The sequence below is a fragment of the Fulmarus glacialis genome, unplaced genomic scaffold (genome assembly GCF_000690835.1).
Source record: "Fulmarus glacialis isolate BGI_N327 unplaced genomic scaffold, ASM69083v1 scaffold12440, whole genome shotgun sequence".
Classification (NCBI taxonomy): Eukaryota; Metazoa; Chordata; class Aves; order Procellariiformes; family Procellariidae; genus Fulmarus; species Fulmarus glacialis.
In genome coordinates this window covers 426-23,957 of record NW_009189648.1, presented here as the reverse complement: position 1 = coordinate 23,957, position 23,532 = coordinate 426, and the positions used below count along the sequence as shown (strand labels likewise).

Here is a 23,532-nt window from a genome sequence, read left to right as displayed (position 1 = left end):
TTTTAGTATATAGTCATTAATGTGTTAAGACATGTACAAAAATGCATTAACGGATCAGGAATATTTTCCTGCAGGTACTTAGAACCTAATAAATAATGAATGTGGTGATTAACTACATAGGCAGAAGTACAGAGCATTACCAAGAAAAAAACTGCGTAAAACCTGGCCTTTGAACGGGTGTGCACCATTGTTTTTAATATATAAAAACACTTGAACATACTCATTTGTGTGTGAAGAGAAAACAAAAGAAGTAAGCGCGCTTGGATTAACACTGTATTTTCAAATGAAACAGATTTAAATATTGCCAAGAGCAGTGAGGATGTCTGGAGTCGGGTGGAAGGGCAGCAGAGCCAGGTGAGCAAAGCACCGTGAGGCCATTCAGTGCTGCTTGAGTAGCCACAGAGGTTTGTGCAGGTCTAGCGAGCTGAAGTAAGACCACCACCAGGGCTTCTCCCTGCCCGGCGGTGACCCCCCTCGAGCCTCGGGCTGCCCGTGTTGGGCGTGAGGGTCAAAAAGTTCCAGCGGGTCATACGGATCGTACATGTCTTCCATCGACCGGCGGAGGAGCTTGTTGGGCCAAGCCTCAACAGGTCGCAATACAAAGTCGACCCGCCCAGCCCGTTTCATCTTGGCAGGGAGGGTGACCCTCTTCATCACCCGGCTGTACCCCGCCGCTTGGGCGCTGATGATGTATGTCCCCGGAGGCAGGAGTCTCCAGTAGTCTCCATCAGCAGCTTAGGAAAGGTAAAGGCACAACAAAACCGAGCTTAGTTTTCAGCCTTCCATCCTTTGTAGTTACATGCTCACATACACGTGCATGCACAGATAGCACAAGCATTTAGGGGGCAGGTTTTGGAAGGATCTCAGATTTTGATTCAGATTTTGAAAAAAGTTCAGATGCAAACTCTTGAATGACAAAAAGAGACTCCACCCGTGACAATCTGGCCTTTGGGAGCTAATGGAGTAAAATTCACATACAAAATGTCAGTAACTGCTGTGCCTGTATCACAAGGAAGCGAAGCTTTCCTTCATGCTGCTTTCCCAGGGGTACAAGGAATAACTCCAAAGAAATCAAATTAATTTAAAACTATGTGTAATTTAAGAAAGTGAAAGCAGAATCCAGGCTGCAATATATAAATATATATATAGCATGTCTAAGGAGCTAAGAAATCCCTGCTTTTATTATATTACATTCAATTACTTTGCAGACATTATAGCACATAAGACTATGGAGTCGGCGCTGCAGCTGGTATAAATTGCCATTAGTGTAAAACGGGTGTAAATTTCCTCCAGCTGAAGGTTAGAGCCTCCAGGCAAAAGCAGGGAGTTTTAAAACAGAATATTTATTCTTCATTTTATATTTCCTTTATTTTGAATGGTAAGTTTCTCAACTCAGTTAACATTGCATTAGTGTTATTTTCTCATGGAATTCCTCAGTCTTTTTTAACACTGAAATTAAAGGACATTTTAATCATACGACATTCTTAACCCCATCTAACCCAAAAACAAATACTCCTTTTTCCTTCAATGTAAACACATTTTTTATTTAATTCTTAATTCTTTAAAGGTCCACTGCCAATGGGAAGCCATTGTCTGGGAAGAAGTTTGAAAAAGACCCTAATTCATGCCAGAGTCTCCCACCAGCCTCAAGAATCTGTATCTTCTCCACTATTGTATCCCCTCTAATGTTAGTTTTTTTGAAAGCTGGAAAGCATCCACCACATTAGAAACCATTCTGGCTTTCCAAATTGATTCAACAACTATCATTAGAGCAAAATGTTACCATTCACGTCTTCTATTTTGCACTCCTATGGCCTACCCTGTTCTCACTGAAATCAATAATAAAATGAGAGCATTGATTTCAGTGAGAGCGTAAAAGCTCAGGACTTTATGACTGTGAAAATTAACAGTTACATATGCCTCAATACATGTCTACCAGCTGGCGATAGGTATAAAGTGAACATAATTCAACATTCTAGTTTTTTGCACTTAATATAACTATTGTCCAAAAATCACATATATTTATGCTTTTCCACATGAACAAAAAAGGTTGCCTGCCCTTCAATCACTGCCGTTATTCCTGTTGTTAAAGTCAGTGTGGACCCTACTCTAATGTCTACACCTCATGCTCACAATATTTCAACTAACTTATTCTATCAGGGCTCCGAGCCTCCACGCGCTGAGTTACAGCCCCTGAGCAGAGCTATTGCTATATTCCCCCAAACATGAAACATAAGGGTGGATTTCTGAATCTCATTGAAGACACATTGGCTATGATGGACAGCAGACAGTTCCAGGTGGAAGTTTTAACAGCAAGGACTGCATCATCCCAGAGACACGACAGACTCAACAGCCAGTTTGATGTGTCTTCTCTCCTGTTATTCTAGAAACAAACCCACAGCTGAGCCTTCAGTTCGCCGTTAAGGTGCCATTTCTATCAAATATGACAAGACTTTTGCAGGTTAAGCTCTCAGTGCTTTCACCTTGCCCCAGGAAAAAGCTCAAACTAAAAATATTACCTGTGGTGACATCATGTTGGATGCCCCTGACTGAAATACGAGCATTTTTTATTGGGTTGCCAAACTTATCAGACACAATTCCTTTTATCCCCCGATGAACCTGGCAAGGCAAAGCAAAGCAAAGTTAGATGGGAGTCATTTATTACAGTACCACCTCCTCATCTTCTACAAGGAAACCCTTGTAGAGGCGAAACAACTTTCAAGAGGTTCAACCCATTATAGAGACTCTCGGGCGCTAATGCCCCTTCAGATCACATCCTCTGTTTTGGGAGCTCCAAAGGGGCTGAGGGAAAGGGATAACTGAACAAGAGCTTTTTTGGACTAGGTATGTGGCTCTGCGTTGAATGTCCCTTCTCTGCACAGACCACTGGCACCTCATGATCTGACCACAGTATTTAAAGACTGTTTCTGAATGTCTGCCCTAGACCCAGAACCACAAAGAAATGAAAAGTTAAGGCTTTAAAAAACAATCTGATGCTCTATACACAATGAGAAGGCATTACTGGTGCTATGAGTGAAGTTAATTCAGCATGAAGCAACAGCCCTTTAATCTATTCAAAGTGCAGCACTAAAAGATGTGTGAAATAAATCAGAATGAAGCAGAATAATTAGCTTTCAGACAGTACCGCTTATCAAACAATACACTGCCATCCTGGCAGTAGAATCAATTAATGCGTGTTGTATAAGGAAACCAGGACTTTAGTATCAGCTGAAATACACAGTTTTCATTTTCTTTCACCGCACCTAAAGGGATCCCAAAGTGCTTAGAGATAAAAAACCAAAACTGAACAACTGTCCTGTGATAGACACACTGTTAGTAATTTGAAGTAGAACAGAATCATAAGAATAAAATAAGATGGATCCTTCTATATTAGTATTATTTAATGTACAATCTTTAACAAAATATTTGTTAATAATTCTCAAATACACTGATGCACATTAATCAATATATAATATTTAATAAAATTATTAATTTGTTAATGTTCTTATTTAATATCAGTGAATAGGAATAGGTGGGGGAATTCTTTAGCTTTGGGACTCATCATCGCTCTGCTGCCTACACTTCACTACATGTCAGAATGTCATGATAGCAGTGTGTATAATATCCATTTTCCCTTCTCTACAAGCACAGTACCCAGCTGCTTGAGCTGATGAGAAACGTGCTTGGTGACAAACTAAAGAGTGGTGTGAATTCTGTTATACAAGGAGGTGCACAAACAGCTCACTATATTTGAAGTTCAATAAAAATCCAAGTATTTAAACTTTAAACCTCTTAAGGTTCTTTTTTTGCAACCTTCTGAAATGAAAACATTTTCTATTGGAAACTCTACATGACTTTTTTAAATGAAAAGCAATTCCATTTTGATTTTTCCCCTGAACTGCTATGATCAACTTGAGCTGTTCTTCACTTCCCCCCACCCTTCTTTCTCTTCCTCCCATTTTTCCTTCCCCATTATCCTTTGTCACAAAAGAAGAATAGAAAAAAGCACACAGCATCAAAACAATGGAAAAAATATGTTTGCTTTTCTGTTGGAATATAGAGATGTTTAAAAATAAACATTAAAATATCCAGCTTTACAGTAATTCTTAATATGAAACTGAAAAAAAAAAATAGTCCAGTGACAGCAGTTTTTTACTTAAGGTGGGGCTGTGTTGTCACTGCTCTTTTTAAATAGCCATTCCATACTGAGTTGAGCTATTCACTGGAGGGTTTACTCAGTATAAGGACTTGAAAACTGTCCCTTAAGAACTATTATGATGAAGCTCTGCAATTTGCTTTTCAGCATGGACTTGAGGATTTATCATATGGATAGTGGATAAATCTGGTCAGAAGAGTCATCTCAGACCCAAATTTAATTTACAGTGTAGACATACTCAAAGTAGTATGACCTCATCCAACTTCAATAATAATTTTGCAATTACAACATGATGGGATAAAAACGACAAAATAGAAATTTCTTTAACAATGTTGATTTGTTTTGCTTTAGTAAATATACTGGTTTTGGTTTTCCCTCAAGTCTGTGCCACATAAGTTTGGGAGAGTGTTTTGATACCACTTCTGATGGGGAGAAGAGATCGGCGTTTATGAAAATGAATTCTACTTCTGCATGTTAAGCCAAATAGATTTGTACACACACCAAACAGCCTGGTATATATCAGAATAAGAAAAGTTTGAATTGGTTATGGCAGACTTAACCCTTATCGGGAGTAATTCAGTCATCCTTATCTACAAAGTTGTTTTGCTTACTGTCCTGCATTTACTCAAAAAGCTTTTCCGGCATAGACTTCTACAGTATCTCACACTATAAAAATCTTTACATCTTGAAGACTTCAACTGCAATATATATGGATTTAACCCAGCTCCATTTGGATTCACTAAAACTCATTTTCATCAGACAGCTGTAAAATGAAATGGGTTTGGTGGTCTGTACTGTAGACTTTATTGAATGAAAATACTTACCACAAGTAGCAAGAGGTTGCTTAGAAAGGCCATAAAAACACTCCTAACAATTTTAAATTATTGCGTACTCTATCAAAATAAGGCATGACAGAAAGCTAATCTACTAATGGCTGAGAGAAAGATGAGCAACTTCTGTTTCTGTGTTCACTTACTTATTGTCAGTGAGGTATTTGTTTTTGCTGAGGTTAAACTTATTATTAAAAATGACTCTTAAATGGCATGTTTTAATGCTCACAGACATACAGTTGTTCCTTTAGAAGATCAGGCTTCAGATCTTTTTCAACTACTTTCATCAAGAAATCAAGCTGAAAAGTGTAGAAATGACATTTCTAACAAGATACTTAGAACCCCTCCATTTCAGCTGAATCTAAATCTCCTGCTGCCGTGCAGTAGGGTTTGGGCCACAAATATAGAATATGGAAAGGAGAAAGTTCCAGGAAGCTGTCTGGAAAGTAGATCTTGTTGGCTTATTCTTCAAGAGAAAGGTTGATTCATATTTTTCTGAATATGGGGGTTTTCTCTAGCATTAAATTTTGGACAGTTGATTTATAATGTTGCGCAAAGTATTTACGGACAATTCCCTTTTTCACCGTTTTCAAGGCCTTTACTGTCCTCAGTCTCCATCATTCCTGCAAGAGAGGTAAAACATTATTTCTGTGTCCTGCTAGACAAACTGAGGCACTGGGGTCCCAAGTGGAGTGTGATGATTGAGTCGGTGCTATCTCGTTGATAACTAACCAGGGAAACCATAATGAAGCGAATATTGACAAAGAATGAAGAAGGAAAACGGTAAGCACAAAGGTCTGTAAAAGCAGAACTGTACCATTTCCATGTAATTCAGAAGGGCATCTCTGTTTTCATGCCAGATTGTAAACAGTTCTTCCTCCAAAGGAAACTTTTCACATCCTACCTCCACAGTAACTTCAAAGCAATTTGTGTGAAGGTAATTAAAATCTGCCATACCTACAGGTTTAAAAAGAGAAAGGAGAGATCATGAACAAGCCATTTAACCCTTAACTGGAGATATGCTGTTGCAGTCAGCTGAATGCAATCCCTGGGGGTGTGGATGTACTTATTGCGGAGTGTGCATGGTCAATATATAAAAAGTATTCGACAAATTCAGAATTCTACAACTCATTTCAACTGCAAATTAACTAATGACAATGACACTTCTTTCAGGTGAAAAAACATCATTTTAAATTATTATTCACCTGACGACGAAGTACTGTTAGAGAGATAAGGATTGGTTAATCATGATAATTGGATAATCGGCTGTATCAGAGGTGATGCCAAGGGTCACCAGCAAAGATACGACCTTTTGCCATTAGTATGTTCAAAACTGTTTCTGTACAAAAGACATTGGTTATAATTTTCAGAAGAATGTAAGCTGAAGATATTTAAACCTAATTCTCACTCATGCCCCAAAGCTCTCTAAATGCCTAGTTTCAACGTAATTTTTTGGGAATCCAGCTGAGTCCTATTTGAAAACACCGGTGAAAATTTTACGAACACTGGTATTTCATCCATGCCAGTATTTCGGGAATCCTGAAGAAAACTAAATACTATTATTGGGAAAATCAAATTAGCAACCTAAGCGCAAATGAATGGGATGTTTGTTTCTGTTGTAGTTTTTCCTGAAGAAGAGTTTATTTAAACTGCACTTGCATAGTCTGCAGGATGGATTCAAATTCATGCTGCTAAGGAATGAAACCATAGCATTAAGCATTTATTTCTACATTTCAGATTTTAAAACTACAATGATATTATATGCAATAACAAATTTGACCCTTGTATAACCCATTAGCTTTTCTCAGGCTGTATCAGGGTTGAATGCATCCCATGGTATCTGAACATAAATGTTACCAACATACATTTTTCTACTTAAATCCCTTTACAAGTTACTTTTTGCAGGGGTCTGACCTAAAGCAAACTGAAATGAATAAAATTATTTCTTGCAAACCCTTGTGTCTCATAAAGGTCATATAGAGGTTTTACCTCACTTGATATGATGGTAAAGTGGTTTTACCTCCAGTGAAGCTGTACCACTCAGCACCATTTATAATACCTCCACGTTTTACAAAATTTCCACCACAACGAAGTTCGGATCGGTCCGAGATGACTGGATGTGCATCTGCGTAGGCTTTAGCCAGCATTTTAAACATCTGTAACAAAAGGGTTTGAAATACATTTGTTTTTACAAACTGTCATTGCTGCTAGTCACTATTGCTGTTGCTAGCCCAGACAATGAGCCACCCTGCATCCTCGAGGCTGAGGGAGGGGGTGAGCCTCCCTGCAAGGATATTCTGCCAGGAAATTTTCACTTGCCGTCTTCTCCAAGGTCCTTCTCTGCAATCCAGTACATTTAGCCAGAGATAACATTAAATACCAGTGGATTTTGTGATACTTGCCTTCAACCTGTTCCCTGGGCAGGAATAGAGGGCTTGTTTGGTTGTACATCAAGTCCCAGGTTTTAATGCTGAAATTAGCTCTCCCTGTTATGTTTTAGCTCTTGCTATTTTTACCTTTTCAAAAATATCTACACCAGCCTCAGCCCAATCAGACCCTTGCATTGGCCGCTGCTGTTCAAAATAGACAGTGTCAATTTGCTTTGCACTTATCACTCGCACAGGACAACCTGCCAGTTTGATCTCAATGACAGTTGCTTCTCTGCGGGGCAGAAACCATTCCTAAAAAGTGAAGGGCAGGATGTGGTCTGTCACTGCTGATTTCCTAAGAGTTTTGGTACTGATGAAGAGCAGAGGAGTCACCACCCAGAAAGGAAAAGTGACAGGTACATGTAGTGAAGACAGAAGAAACAGCAGTGATCTGCAGAAACCATTTCTTTGAATCAGGTTCCTGACATTTTTCTCCAATGTTTATTCCAAATTTGTACAGAAATCCCCCCTTTCCTTTTTGTTTATTTGAATCTCATCTACAAAAGCTATAATTTCTGATTTCAACATCGAAATGACAGCAATTACCAGATGCTGCTAGATCCTTCTACTCAACATCACTGCATATTGCTTAAGACAACATGTGCAAGAAGTTGGGTGGCTAAAATCCTATTTTTAGAAGTGATCCTAAAACTTTATTCTTGATGTTGTCGTCAAGGATAAAGACCAAAATGACCAAGCACACAACTTTGATCTAGTATTTACAAATGTTTCTAATAGTCACGAAGCTGAGCCAATTATGGGATCAGGGAGGTGACCAAGGAAAGGTGGAAAGACAGTGATATGTAAGTGTAAAGACAATTTACCAAAATACTTCTGATGACCAGACACCAAAAATCCTGACTTAATACAAAATGTTTTTGCATCTCCCTTGAGTTTCTATGTGTCTAAGTATTGCTCAGCCCAGACAATTACGTCTCCTTCAAAGTTCTGCTGGAAAGAAATGGATGTTAATTAAATATGTTAAGAAGAACATTTACTGCCAATATTTTGGGGCCAGTCCTGATATCTTTAATTTCTACAGGAATTTGGGTTTGAATTCTGAACCTTCTGTGGGAAGATATTTGCTAGAAGTTTAGAAGGTGCCTGTGTGACTTAGGAGTATGTTCCTCACCTTTCCCAAAGACATTTTCAGATGTTTTATTTCCAGTGACCGAGTCTTTCTTCTCTTGTTTCACACCAAGAGGCATAAGGCTTTTGCCTGGGCACTGGTGCAAGTGAACAAAGATGGGTGGTAGTGAGAAGAGAGAGTGAGAAATCCAAAACCAAGTGAACTTGATTTAAAAAAGAAAAAGTTAAACTTTTTTAAAAAAAAGTTAAAATGTGCTTGGATTGCAATACATTTATTATCACTTAGCAGCTAAGGTGTGACTAGTCATGGACCTCAAAAAATCTTAGACATTTAGGTGTAATACAGTGGAACAAAAAGGGAAAGAACACAAAGGAATCCTTGTGACTTTGGAAGCATGATACTTCATTTCGTAAAACGGGATGAGTGCTGTTACCTTGGCCAGTGCTTTTACCCCACTGACGGTCACAGGTTGGGTTTTTCAGGGGGAGGGAAGGGAGCGTTTCCATTCACCAAAGGGAGTGAACTTGATGTACACCTTTCTGCTCCCGTGACCACTGGCATCAATGCAGCTTCTTGTGCAACAGAAAGCAACAAGAGCCTGCTAAAAACATCCATCTCCACAAAAGCCAAAAAATGGGAAAGTTCTGGATTAGGTGAGCTGAACCAGATGTAAGAATGTGTGTGTAAGGACATGGTCCAGCTTTGAGACTTCTTGGTCCCAGGAGGTACCAGCCCAGGCTGCGATGCAGGCTAAAGAGGCTTGAAATCCGCAGTGTCTTCGATCCTTGTGCAACCACACATACACAGTGAGAGACACAGGGAGGTGGCAGCACCCAGATGCATTTTCAAACGGGGCAACCTGGTTTGAATGTACTTCGCAGAATTTGACTTTTTAATTTCTGGCCATCATCTGCACTGCAGCATTTCACCCTGGGCTGCAGCCAAGGGTGCAAACTTGCCTCGTTTCCCTTTGCACAGCAAATTCGACAGGTCAGCGGTCAGGACAAGGGTTATGGCTAATGTATGGCAGATAAAACAAGCTGCTATATTTCAGGATGCAGGTTCTCTGGCAGGCAGCAGCAGCTGCAGATGACATTACTTAAATGCAGGTCACTTCACAGGTACAGGTTTTATAACTTTCTGGGCAAAATTTAAAGTGATATTGGTAGTGTTGTTAAGGAGTTCCTGTGCTGACTCATTTGAAAAATTTGTTTTAATTGAGGACATCCCCAGCCCTCCCCTGTATGTTTTAAACTTCCAAGTTTGTAGCCATCTTCCCAGGCTTTGCAGCCACTGACTGCAGCAGCCACTGGTGTGAGGTCCTGTGTCTTACACTGTCGCAAACCAGGGATGCCATTAGGGCTTGCCCAGCTGTGCCCTGTGTTGGGATGGACCACTTCTACGTGTGACTGCATCATTTCACTCAAAATTCATGTGCTGTCCCTGACTGGAGATGATGGCGGGACTGCTGTCCTTCCATCCCACAGGTGAACTGCTTGATAAGGCACACATGGCCATATTCCTCCACCATCAACGCATAAATCAAGATACCCCTACCCCAGGCGATGGGATATAAGTGCACAGGTTTATGATTTCCTCTAGTCCTCACCAAGAGCTTCTACAACTTTCATTACCACCCATCAGACATTTCTTACATGGGCTTTTCACTGTACAGTGCCTGGTGTATTTTACTGCTAAATCATCATTACACACGCATAGTCAGTAGGTATTGTACAGCTCAGAAAAAATGGATTGATATAGAAAATGTTTAATAGCCATAAATATTTAAATATTTAATAGGTGCTGGTGAGAACTGTCACTTTAAAAGTCAGCCCAGAGATATGCTCAAAGACGATGGACACTTCAAAGACAATGGATACTTCTGACTATTTTCAACTGTTATTCGTTATATAATGAACCACTTTTTCTTAAGGGATCAGGAACATTTTTAACGTACACTAAAAGGCTGAAAAGCTAGCTGTTCTCCTAGTGGGCATGTCGGCAATGAATACTAGATTGAGGAAACCAAAGGGAAATAGGAAAGATGGCAAAAAATTTCACAGAAGATTTACAGTGAGTCCCAAATGGGGAACTTTCCAGGGACAGAGAGGGAAAAACCATTCCCGTTCATCTGACCTGGAATAAATGTTACAAGGCTGCCACCATATGGCAGTCAGCCTTTTTTTTTCCCCCCCTACAGATTTCAACAGAAAATAATACTGCTGCTCAGGCTTGTTCCTTTTCTCCTGGAAATCAGTGGTACAAATATCATAGCCTTCACCCCTTCAATAGTGAGAGCCTGGCTTTTCCTAACCTGTGCCTTGTCAAATCATATTTGGTCTCACAAAACATGGGTAAATGTTTACAGGTCAAGTTGATAGCGTGTAAATGATCCTATATTTTAAAGCACATTAAAGAAGTGTATAAATCATATTATATATATGTATATGTACATGCATTATATATATAACATGTGATTTATTACATATTTAATACATATATGCATATGTATACACAATTTAAATAAATCAAAATTTGTTACTTGTGAAAAGAAAAAGTTTCCATAGTACCACACGTGGAAACCATACTGATACGCTCACCCTGCAAAACCAGTATTACCTTCTCATCAGGTGTGGGGGAGAACATTTTTTCTTCCATAGGATGCCTTGAATAGTCATAAGGATAGGTGACAACCAGCTCACCCCCATGGAGGCTGGCAGAGAGCACGAACGGGACAGACCTCAACCACTTCATGACTGCTTTCGTCTCGGGGGCCACCTGAAATCCAGGAGAAAAAAAATCTGTGAGCAGTCATGCAGCTCTGAAGGGATTTGGTCCTGAGCAGGATGAAACCCAGCAAAGAAGGGACTGTGTCAGACAGGAGAACCATGAGGCTCTTGGGCTCTTCCATCCCAAAGGTTAATGGGGGAGAGTGTCAGTTTGCTCCACGGAACAGACGAGACACAGTGTTCACTGTGAAAAAAACTGAAAAAAAAAAGGAAGAGAAACTTTGACAGAAGAATAACTTTTTATTACAGTGACATTTTCAGCAGTTCAAAGTGATGATGGCAGCATTTTAGACTTGAAAAATCGTGGTGTTGTACGACTACTTGCAAACCAAACTCCTTATCTAATTTCATTTCTGACTTTGGATGGATAAACTGGAATGCGGAGATCAATTTGAAATTCTCAGCAGTTGTTGGAAATACATTGTCTCATTTGCTATCCTTTGGTCCAGGTTCATCTGCAAATAAATGAAAACTAATGCATATAAAGCACAGCAATGACTGCAGTTTACCTGCAGTGAACTGCTGCAGAAAAGTCACAAAATTTGTCTTTCTGACAGTCCATTCTCCGTAACAGCTGCCGAGGGAGTGGGCACCGCTATCCCAAAGATGCTCATCTCCCCTCGACATCCAGGAGGCTCCTTCATCCCCTTTTTCTGAGGAGTAATTTCAAGGACCTGCTCCAGTGTTAGTTAATTCTTAGGGGTAACAGTGTCATCTGGTGGCCGGTCCCTGCAAGCCCAGACACACGCCAGTGCCCTTGGAGGAGGTGAGGCTCCTTTCCCTGCAGCTTGAGCCGTTACCAGGGGGAAAGTGGGTGAGGGCAGAGGCTGCTAATCCGGACTCTGCTTTGCACAAGTGCAGATATGCAGGTTTTAAAAAAAATGAGCAAGATCTGTTATGACATACTTAGTCCAGCATCTATATAGGGCTGCTAACATTGCATATCACCCTTTGCTTTGATTCCATCAGCCTTTAGAAAATCAGCCAGCCAGGATCCCAGAGTGGCTAATGACTAGTGAATCAAGTCAGCAACGTGCAGGAAAAAAACCACAAAACAAACAAACAAACAACAAACAAAACAACCAACCAACTAAAAAACCTAAAGACCCATACATTAGGGTTGCAATAATAGTAACTCCTGTTTTCTTTGGATCAGTCCCTATTCTGCTATTGGTAAATCACAGTTTTAGGGATGCAGTGGGTAGCACAAACTTAGGTGGGGAGCAGAGAAAAACACTGTGAAGCAAAGGTGCACCATGAATGTATTACAACTCCCAGTAATGAGGTAGAAAGCAAAGGGTCTCAGGAAAAAGCCATGTCTAAATACAGTTTTACCTGGAATGATTTAAGATTATATCACCCTGCCCATTCCTGACCTAGGCAGGAGGCTACCTCCCTTCAGATGCCATAGTTATTAACTGAGTTCTCCTAGTTTTCAGGTTTCCTTAAAACTCCATTCTGTACTCGTTGAGCTGAACTAGTGCCTCCAGCCACTGCAGCTGTGCTATTTGAAAAGGCTGTACCTCGTACTTGGGAAGAAATAGGAACCTGAAGGTTCCCACTGCTGTAAGATGAATCATTAAATCAGTACTTCGTGGTTACCATATGGACACAAGTCAGATTGTGCCATTTGTCCTCAAGAGAAACAGGCCAGGTCCAGTTTATCTATCAACATAATGGTAGCCTCTGAATCTCTGTGTCGTAACGCTTTCAACCTCGGTATTATAAAGAGGCCACTTCAATAGAAGATGGGATGTAACAGGTAAAGTCTGACCAACTCAGGAACACACAGAATGCACTTTGCACACCAGAAACCTAACCAAGGTTTTTTGTATAATTGGCAAGATTAGACACGGAGTTTCCAGGAAGGGCATGACGTAAAAAACATTTTTCAAAAGGCAGATAAAGGGCACTCCGAAAGGAAAGGACAAATGCTCTGCACTTTTTGCAGTCTCACACACCCACTCACACAACACAGAGGGGGAAGAGGAAAACAGCCCACCAGGCTTTGTGACAAGGAACCTGGCAGTGTCTGAAGAACGCTACCTGCAGCGGTCAAAATATTTGCTTTCCTGGTCTTTGTACAGTGCCCTGGGATGGTCTGATAATGACCTTTATACCAAGGGAATTTGGGACTGAACTAGCCATACTCAGCTGAACCCTGAAAGAGCTTTGTTCATCCTTTGAGCCCATCTTTTCTGAAGAGCAGAAGACCTCAGGTGGCTTGTAAGGGGCTGCGAGCGGCACTGCCTGCCCATGGGCCCCTGCTTGGGTGTTCATGGGGTGGCTGAGAAGCTGGCAACAAGCCTGCATCCTCCAAGCCCTGCAGCACCAGCGCTCCCCAGGAGGATGCTGCCCCAAACTCTCAGCAGCTCCCTGCCCTGCCTGCAGCTGCCCCAGCTCCCGCTGCCCAGCCAGAGGGCATGCCTGATGCCAGAATCAGCCCTGCTTTCAAACAGGAGTCTCGGGCCTCGATAAGAAGATTTTTAAGTTGCTTCTGCAATTTAGTGGGCAAGGGTGAAATGCACAGTTTTACACAGAGAGCTCCTAAATTCAGTCCCTCCCCCCGATTAGCCAACTTGCTCACTAGATACCTGCACAACTCACAAGACACCGCTGTGTCACAGAGCCAACATCTTATTGAAGCGAACGTTGTGGAAAATCAGGAGTTTCAATGTCACTGTTTTTATCCTAATAGCATTTCAGTGCCATCATGTACAGTGATTAAGGCTTTGAAATGTGCACATCCTGGTTCAGCTCCACTGGATGATATCAGATGCTATCTGTGTCACTCTGGCCTTTGACTATTCATAGACTTTTCCTTTAATGTGGGTATTGTGGGTTTTGATTTTTTTTCACCAGGGCTCTTGCTTTTTAGTCAGAGGAGATCAGTTTTAAAGTATCCATCTCACAAGAGCAATTTGGGGCACAATTAGAAAGCAGCTAAATTATTTCTGCGTAAGTACAGGGAATGGCCACTACCCTTTTTAAACCTGAATCTCATTTCTGTCAATTATACCGCAATTAGTCACTGTCTCCATGGTTTTCAAAGATTTCTTTTTTCTCTTTTAGAAGCGACCAGACTCATTTTCCTAAAGACTATGCCAGCCTCCACTGGCACAGACTTCCAAATTCTGTTTGAATCAAGCCAATTTAACTGACTTCATTTCAGATGAAGCCTGAAGTCTCTCAGTCTGAGCCCTCAGACCACTTATTACAATAATTCGTAATAGTGGGGCACAAAACGCACTGTACAGCAAGGGTTACGGGGAGGCAGGAGCTCTCCTGAAATTATGGGGTTGCCTGGGAGCTCACTTTCCATTTTCTGATCTTTATACAATGCCCTGCAATACTCAGATAATTACTTTAATAAGGCAGGTAATAAACACTATTAAGTAAATGAAAGCTGAGAGGCTGGTGTTGAAACATCCAATCTAATGCTTTTGCATGCACAAAGCCGACTAGTGTAAGAGCCACGGGTTCATCTGCCTGACAAAATTGAACCTCGTTATGGGAGAGCTGATTTGGCTGCCCTGTGATACCACCGGCGGAGGAGAGGGACTCCAGGCTGTGAGACCGCTTACTGCCAGGTTTCTGAACCATGTGAAACTGCAGTCATCAAGGAGATTTTGTGGTGCCATCGAGGTCACAGGCAAATTGGTTCCCTCATTTGTTCCGCAAAGCACATAGATTTGGGTGTTGTTTAGGTCAGGACCCACTTTGGGGTCAGGAAAACATCTAGAGGTTCCCTGAGGCTTGGTCTGTGAGGGATGAATCATTGGACCATCACTTTATTTCAGTTTCTTCTTCAAAAACAAGAAAAAGTTTGCAGGAGAAGGAGTGTATTTATAACCCCAGGTCGGCATCCACTGAGGCAGAGCTCAGACAGAGGTGGTTGTCTGCCAAGGCTTCCTGGTCCCTTGTCTGTGGTGACAGACACCCTGGGGTGACCACCACACCGCAGCTGGGGCAGAGCTGGCCACAGCAGTGGGGGTAACTGTGGGAGAAATGTTAGGCTGTCTCCATCCAGCCCTCTATAAACTGCTATGATGTTACACAGCGCCAAAGAAAGACAAATACATGGTTGTAAAAATGACTTCTGCAAGTGGCTGCCTACCACTGACCATCCCAAACACCACCAGAAGAACCGGGGCAGAAGCAGGACTCAGAAGAGGGAGTGGTGAGGTTAAAGCCAGAAAATCCAGCGAGTTACGGGGACTCTGGGCTGCACAGCGTGAGACAAGCTCACAGCTTGCACTGGGCACTGGCACAAAGAGGGGTCAAAGCCATGTTTGTCCTTCTTCAATGGTGCTTGGGCCTTCAACCCTGCACCGCTGGATGCAGAGAGAGAGTGAGCACACGGCTGGAGGGAGATCTCCATCCTTTCCTTTGTACCTCAAAGTCTGCTGCGCAACCACTACATCCAGTCGGAAAGGGCAAAAGCAGCTTTCCTGGATACCTCCACGGAAAACCAAAGGAAATTTCAATGACTTTTTTAGGCATGCCAGGCAATCCTGTAGCCTGTCTGCAGGCAGCTCAGGGGACAACACAGCCCATGAAAGAGCTGCTGGGAGACTGGCACCCTCACTGCTGATTCTGCAAAGGGCCATGCAAAGAAAGGACTCTGCCCGGTAAGTGAGATGTTGCAGACACAATTTGACTCATCAGCCATATCTTTGTGGACAGGCTGGTGGCAGTGCTTGGTGGCTGAGCTATACAGCCTTGGCAAGAACTGAAGTAAGCGGCTGCGAGTTCATGTTCCTAAGACAGGGAACATCTCCCTGTAAGCATCTCCCCCAGGAAAGCACATACATTGATGTGGGTCAAAAAGCCTGGCAAGTAACAGACCTGCAATTTCATGGAATGCCCAACCTTGGCAAAGTTAAGAGCAAGACAACACTTGCTCTCAAATCAGGAACCCAGTGAGAAGCTGTGACCAAGAGAGATGGGCTCTGCAAGAGGGTCTGAAATAGCACAGTGACTCCCAGTAAGCTAGAAACATATATATATGTTTGTAATGACTGTTGGTTTATTATATATTTTTGATTTAGCATGTTCTTCTGCGAAAATGTTACTTTATGTTACAAAAGCTGGCAGGTACCTGACTAATTCAATAATCTTGTTTTGCGCTATGGGAACAGGATGACGGACACTGAACTAAAGTGAGCCATCTTCAGAGAATTGCTGTGAAACAAAGGCATCCCCAGCCAAAGTCCTGACTTTGGAGGGTGAGGGAGAGGGTTTCCTAAAAAGAGAACAGGGATGGCTCTAAGCCTCCCACCCTTCCTACGTGGGAAAGCAAACCTGCTGGGAGACTCCGCAGTGCAGCCAGCTCCGAGCTCACACCTGCAGTGCTCAGGTCCCCGCTGCAAACAACGTGGCTTCACGCCAGGTATCTGCAAGGCTGGGCCTAGCCCTGCTTCCGAGATTCTTCATATTTGTTCATACACCATTCATTTGTTGAAGAAAACTTGCAGTTTGATAGCTACACGTGGCTCATAGATGTACAGCCATGAAAACTACTATGCACAAATGGGGTGAGCCAAAACTATTATCTCTCTAGACTTTTCTCCTAAAATCCCCTGCTTTTTCAGCTGTTTTCATTTGACCTCAGGCTCTGCCTCATATGCTCTCAACCCTTCTTTCTCATCTGAGGTTCTGCACTCTACTTGCATTTACTGCTCACTGTTATCTCTTATTATTCAGTCAAAAGTTAGAAACTATTAAGCCTGTGACTTTATACTCATGTGTAAGGTGACATGAGCTGGGATCTGTATGATTACATGCGTAAAATAGAACGAACTTCTTGAGCTTAGTTATGTCGAAAATCAGTGGTCTAATGCAATGTGCGTTACTGAGCTTTTCACAGCCTTGCATCTTCATATGCACATCATCCTGAGAAAGTGAGATGCTTTTATCCAGATTTCACTACTGTGAAATAGGGTATCAAAACACGGGGGCAGCATCAGAGATGCCTTTGGGATTTAGACCTGGCCTCATATGAGATCATCTGCAGCAGAGTAGAAAACTGAAGTATGGTCTCTCAAATCTTCTGCTAATACACCAGCTGCTGAAACAACCCTGTTCCTCACCTGTCTGAGGCTTTGTGCTAGCAATAAAAATTGAATTAGAATAAAATGAGTTTAAAAGCAGAAGAAATTTGGCTTCCTGTGTTTCTTCTTTTGAGAACTAAGTTCCCATGTGAGTTGCTAGTGTTGGGGGCTGCCACGCTGCCAGTGACACAGGTAGGACTGAGCTTTGCATTCCTGGACATCACATAACATGAAGTTTAGTGATGATGAGCACGAGGCCCTGCAGTGCTGCTTCCATCCTGCTCCCCGGGACCGGAGGTAGCAGCAACTCTCCCTTCCAGAACCACTGCAGCCTGACAGGCTGTTTCCATTGCTTCAGCTTGTTCAGTCATTTAGAACCACCCTTTTTGTGGAAAGCTGATGCTGCACAACTTTGTGTGAAGCCTTTGTATGTTTTCCAAGGCAGAAACCATTATTGCATCAAACCTGTGCAGAGCTTAGTGCAATGAGAGCCAAGTCCATAAAGTCTTTAACATGCTACCAGAGTTTAAATCACTAACAATGAATCATTACATACTCATGACCCTCTCCTAATAGTCATTATTCTTAATCTAAAATAGAAAAATCCAAATTATCCACTAATTTTCCCAATGATTTGTGACACCTGCCTCTTTGGCCAGACCTACACCATGATTTTTCATGCCAATTCTGAGTCTGTCCAGTTTAGTCCTACTTATAAAATCTGATTAGCAGAGAATAACTTCAGACCAAGCAATCTCAGTTTCTTAACTCCTGAGTTGCTCTGTAGTATATGTGATTTATAAAATCTGTAATTCATACCTTACCCCACCAGTAGGATTGTGGAATGGGGATGTGGTCAAGGCGGGCTCCACGAATCCCAGCTCTTCTGTAAGCCTCAGACGTCAAATCAGGGAAATTTCTGTTCAAGTCCAAGTTCTGAGCTGTCTGTCGTCCAATCACCCATCCGTTGTAACCAGCTCCCTAATTTGTAACACAGAAGCCAACCTCAGAATAACTTCTTGTCTCAAAATATCACTTTGTGGAAATTGTTTAAAATGCCATTTTAAACAAGGGGAGGTTTTAAAAGAAGTAAATTGAAAATGTCTATGCTGTTAAAAAATGACACTTTATTAATCATTTTTTATCCCCATGATCACTAACGCACTAACTAGCACGCAGGAAGCATTTCACTCACCAGTGATGTGACTCATGAGAGGAACACAGCAGCTCTTACTCAGCACAGAGCAGCATGCAGAGTGGGTTAGAGGAGGAGAAAAAGAAAATACAGCTGATGCTCCAAGACAAGATCAGGCACAATGCAATAACGCCAGACTCATACAACAGACAGAGCTCACCACATGAGCAATACAGGAGAAGCAAGGTCCTATTTTCATGCTAATGGTGCTGGTGGTAAAAGTGAGGTGAAAAGAAGAATGTCAGGTAACATATAGTAGAAGTTTTGCTTTCACAGGTCTCCTTCAGACACCAGCTGATCTCTGAAAATTGCCATCCATTATGAAAGCGTGACAGTACAGAAAATATTCACATTTTATTATACCTGCTCTTCTACAAGAGGAATATCTATTTCACAGTATTAAACTACATTTCCTTATAAAATAATTTAACAGTCATTAAAGTGAGTCAGTGGGCATTTGTTCTAGAAATGAGAGCAGAGAGTGCTAAATGTGTGAAAAAGTAACACAGTCATTCCCACGTCATCACATGCAAGGAGCAAAAATGACAAACATGGCTCTGATTTCCTCTTAGTTCTGTTCACATCGCCTTTGGAAAGCAGCCTACCACCAAACCAGGCTGAGATTCTGGATGCTGATTATTAACACTCCCTCCCATATATGACACTCCCCTCCCAGTTTGTCCTTTCCCATGGGGAATTTTAGAAACATGAAGCACTGAACTTTTCCTTTAAAAAAGTCTTTTACCTCTTCTGCAGCCAGTTCATACCCATCAGGGTTGAGTGAAGGTAGGAGATGAATTCTGGTGTTATTAATCAAGGTCTGGATGCGTGGATTCCCGAGAAGATACTCCGAACACAGATATTGTGCAAGGTATATTAGCAGTTCTTTCCCCACAACTTCATTTCCATGCATATTGCCAATGTACTTAAATTCTGGCTTGACTGTGAAATACGAAGTAATGAGATGTTTTAATTTGATTATACCTGGATGGCTTCCAAAAGCAGAGTAACCCAAATAGCTTACTGATGAGTCAGAAAGTTTTATTTACATTAGTTTAATGCATACGTTCCTGTAAATAGCACACCAGTTCCACGTGGATTTCCCTCCATTACAAGTCAGTTCAGTGACAATTTAAATAGTATGAAATAAAGTAAGTCCATACTTTCAGGATCCCAAACCATAAGAGGCAATCATTGCTCTAAGCTTTTGCTGGACTCATCATTAATTGTGAACAAAGAATGGTGCAAAAATAAATGTCAAGCCATGGCTGGGAAGGAACAAAATACACCCCGGCACTCTTACTTACCTTGGGCAGCTTCAATGCCTTATATTGTCACAGATGTGTAATATATTTCCTCTGTATTTAGAACAGAAATTAGGTCATACATAAAAATTGGCTTTTAGGCTAAACAGCTTTGGAATAAGACTATTAGAAACATATAACTTCACAATTCCCTGCAGTTCTTCCCTCCATTTCCATCCTTCCTTAGAGACTAACGGAAAGTAGAAAACAGATGCATTTTGGAGCCACCCTTTCCTGTCTATCCCTTCATCTTCATCTGTGATCCTGGACAGCCTCGAGCCCTAGACACGGGAGGAGGGCTGGCACAGAGCTATTATGCCAGCTTGCTCAGGCTGGCAAAATCTCCAGCTCTAGATCTATTTCCACCCTCTTTTACTCTGTCCTGAGCAGCATGAAGCAACAAATTCAGAAGGAAATCCTAGGTAACATGTTAAACTACCATCTTCTATCACGCCATCTCACAGTTTTCATTTAAAAGCCTGATTCATAGGCTTTGTGTTTTCCTGGCAAATGGAGTAGCAGCTTAAAAAGACACCTGCAACTTCTTTTCTTTACACAAGAGAGGAAGGATGATAGGCCAGGAAATAGTAAAGTAGATCTTTGCTCTGTTAAAGACGTCTACTGGGATCTTGATCAAGTTTAACGGCACCTCAAAATACCTCTACAGCATGCAAGGCAGCGTGGCCGAGAGTAAACAAAGCTAACACCAGTCTTCACTGTCCTCTCTGCCTCCCCTGCAGCATAGCACACAGAGAACACAGTAGTTTGACCTGAGATGGTAATCTCAACAAAGTATTAAGTCAGATGCAGTTCAGTTCTACTACACTGCTGAGGCTGCTTTGGTGCTAGTCTGATGAGAAACAACCTGAGGCTCTTGGTATGCAGCAATGGCCACAGCAGACCACCAGATTTAGTCAGGTACTATATGTGAGCTGGGAGCTGGTGACTGGAAAATAATACCTAATACTCCCCCAGAACATAAGCTGCATTTTGAAGAATTTAGAACATTTAAAAATCTGGCCGTTGTGTCTCAGTGATGAATCTACAAAACAGAGAATAGCACTGTTCCTCTTTGCAGAAAAGTTGTGAGGACCATATCCTAAAGGTGTCCAGGCACTACAATAACATAAATTCCTGGTATCGTTCACCTGTTACACTGACAGGTATTGCACGGACCTGAGGAGGATTGTTTTCTGTGCGGCATTGCCCTTTTTTAATGTCAACGTCCTTCTGTATCTGAGGCCTTCTCACAAGTTGTACATATTTTAGAATGTGAAGGACTATGTTTAGACTAGGCACAGGCATTACTTGTAGGAAGTGTGTAGGGTTTGACGGTACAGTGATAAATAAAAGGAGACTGAGGAAGTGGTAGATGATGGGCAGGTCAGTAACAGAAAACTATCCAAACTTCTTTGTACGCTGGGCACAAATAAATAATAGCCATATCAATGCAACCAAGCACATGGTCATACATCTAGGAACAAGGAATGTCAACCATGGTCATAAGCTGAGGTCATAAATTTAGGAAGTTGCAACCAGACTGTAATTGCTACAATGAATCATCAACTATCACTGTAATTCAGGAACACAAAGGAGGAGAAATGTTTTTGAAACAATGCTTTTTACAGTTTAAGTGATATCTCGTTAAAAGGACCTATTTTCACTCACATAATCTGGAGTTCCCTCAAGCAACCTGATCAACACTGATATAACTCACGCAGTTCATGGTGTCCAGGCTTGGTTGAAAACTCAATCACAAAAAGATCCTTCCCTTCAAAACTGCGACCTATGCTGTAAGTTGTTGCGATATGGGAGCATTTAGAAGCAGTCTTCTTCAACGTGCTCACCATTTGGGAATACGAATGGTGTTTGAACTGAATAAAAGTTGCTGGCAAGTCTGAAGGCAAATCTTCCTCAACATCTACTTCTCCTGCAAAGAAAAATTGTAACACAGTGTTTAAAACCATGGTGTTCAGAGGATTGTATGAATGCCTGCACTTTTCTGCAAAATACCTTTTTTAGTAGTAGAATTATAGAAAATACAGCTGCAATCAAAACCTTAAATCTATGTAGTACATCCTACACTGTTTATTGTGGCATATTTTGTTTGTAAAATCATACTAACGCATATGCACACTGACAAATATTTTGTGCAACCTCCAGTTATAATTTGGCCTTTGGCATACTTAGCACATTTTAGTCACAAAATGTACAGATTTTTCCCTTTGAATCTGGTGGATCAAATTTATTTTTTATGAGATTCAGCTGTCTTCAGCTATCTGGATCTTCTTCATCCAAACAAAAATCTGTGACAATCATTAATGAGATTATTTTAATGAGCTGTTAAGCTTGTCAAGTAGTCATGAATTTATGAGTGCATTAAAGTTTCAGTTTTTAAAAAAAATATTTCAAATATACAGACAGCTATCACATAGGGTAGGGCTTATCTAAATGCACATCGGCAGTCCAAACATCTAGTTCTGAGCTGCCTGTCTTGCTCTTTGTATATGAGGGAGAGAAACAGATGCTTCTTGAGCACAGTTTAATTAAGTCTTTAAAATAGGTGGAACAAAATGAATCACAGCTTACAGGTGTCTATAAAGACGACAAGCTGAGATGACAAGCAGAGAGGTTTTGTGCCGCAGACATGTCAAGCTGCGTGAGATGAGACTCTTCCCACCTAGACGAGTAAGATGTGTCAGCAGAGCTTCCTTCCTTACCTCGCAGCTTTGCCAGCGGGTCAAAACATCCCTCTTCTTCCCCAGCGAAAAAGCGGTCGCAGTCTAAGAAGTAGGGCCAAGCCATGTCTATTGCATCAAAGGCAGGGAGGCAATTTTTTTTCAGGTTTTCACAGACATGCCTGCAGGGCTTTATAACTTTGTCCTTTTCGCATTGCGGGGCCAGCACCGAGCAGCCCAGGAGCCTCAGGTCTGGATTGCATTCTCCCTGGAGCAAGTTGTGCAGCACGCTGATGAGGATGTACTCGGAGCTGTACTCAATCACTTCTCGAGACTTCTGATCCAGAAAATTAGGATACATCATTTGAGTATAGGCAACGTCAGTACAAGAACTTAAGGCAATGTCCACGCATTTTGCTATGAAAAGGAGATCAACATATAAAAATAACTTGCTTCACTGACACTCTGAATAGTTCAAAGGCAACATAACAAATAACATGATGAATGAACTATTTTTTTTTGTTCACAGATAGACTGGAGGCAGTTTGCAGTACTCTCTAATGAATTTGATGTCTAAAACCACTTATAGAAAGATGATGGAAAGTATGCTTGGTCTGGAGATTGGGAACAGTTTGATGCAAGTAGATGTCATTCAGAATTCATATGGTATCTGACAATTTGATGGGGCATCAGGGGTTATCTGATTGATAAGCACTGTTCCTAAAATAAGATTTATTTTGTTAATTCAATACCTGAACAGCAATGAAAGGACAAATCCCTGGTACTGGAGTACCAGGCCCACATGGGAGTTCATTTAGCAAATAGCTTGGAAACCACCAAAATTAATAAAGCCTGGTTTCCAAAGGAAAGATTGTCTCATACTTGATTAAATCTTATCTGATTTAAATTAAGAATACAGTTTGAGCTTATTAAACACCAGAGAAACCACAAAAGAGAAAAATCCCCTATTGAGGTGTGAATTTGCTGGTGTCTATCATGGGAAAAACT

The 23,532-nt window shown here is 41.4% G+C and overlaps 1 protein-coding gene across 1 annotated transcript; it reads right to left on the bottom strand.

The window, feature by feature from the left end:
• Positions 1-171: 171 nt before the first annotated feature.
• On the bottom strand, positions 172-22,936 carry CPZ (carboxypeptidase Z). The gene is made up of 9 exons (XM_009582936.1): positions 22,567-22,936; positions 21,564-21,776; positions 19,288-19,484; positions 18,167-18,328; positions 11,125-11,283; positions 7,007-7,142; positions 5,804-5,943; positions 2,520-2,619; positions 172-734 (listed from the first exon to the last, which is right to left on the bottom strand). The coding sequence occupies exons 1-9, from the start codon at positions 22,886-22,888 to the stop codon at positions 379-381; spliced, it is 1,785 nt and encodes a 594-aa protein (XP_009581231.1). The 5' UTR covers positions 22,889-22,936; the 3' UTR covers positions 172-378.
• Between the last annotated feature and the right edge of the window lie 596 nt (positions 22,937-23,532).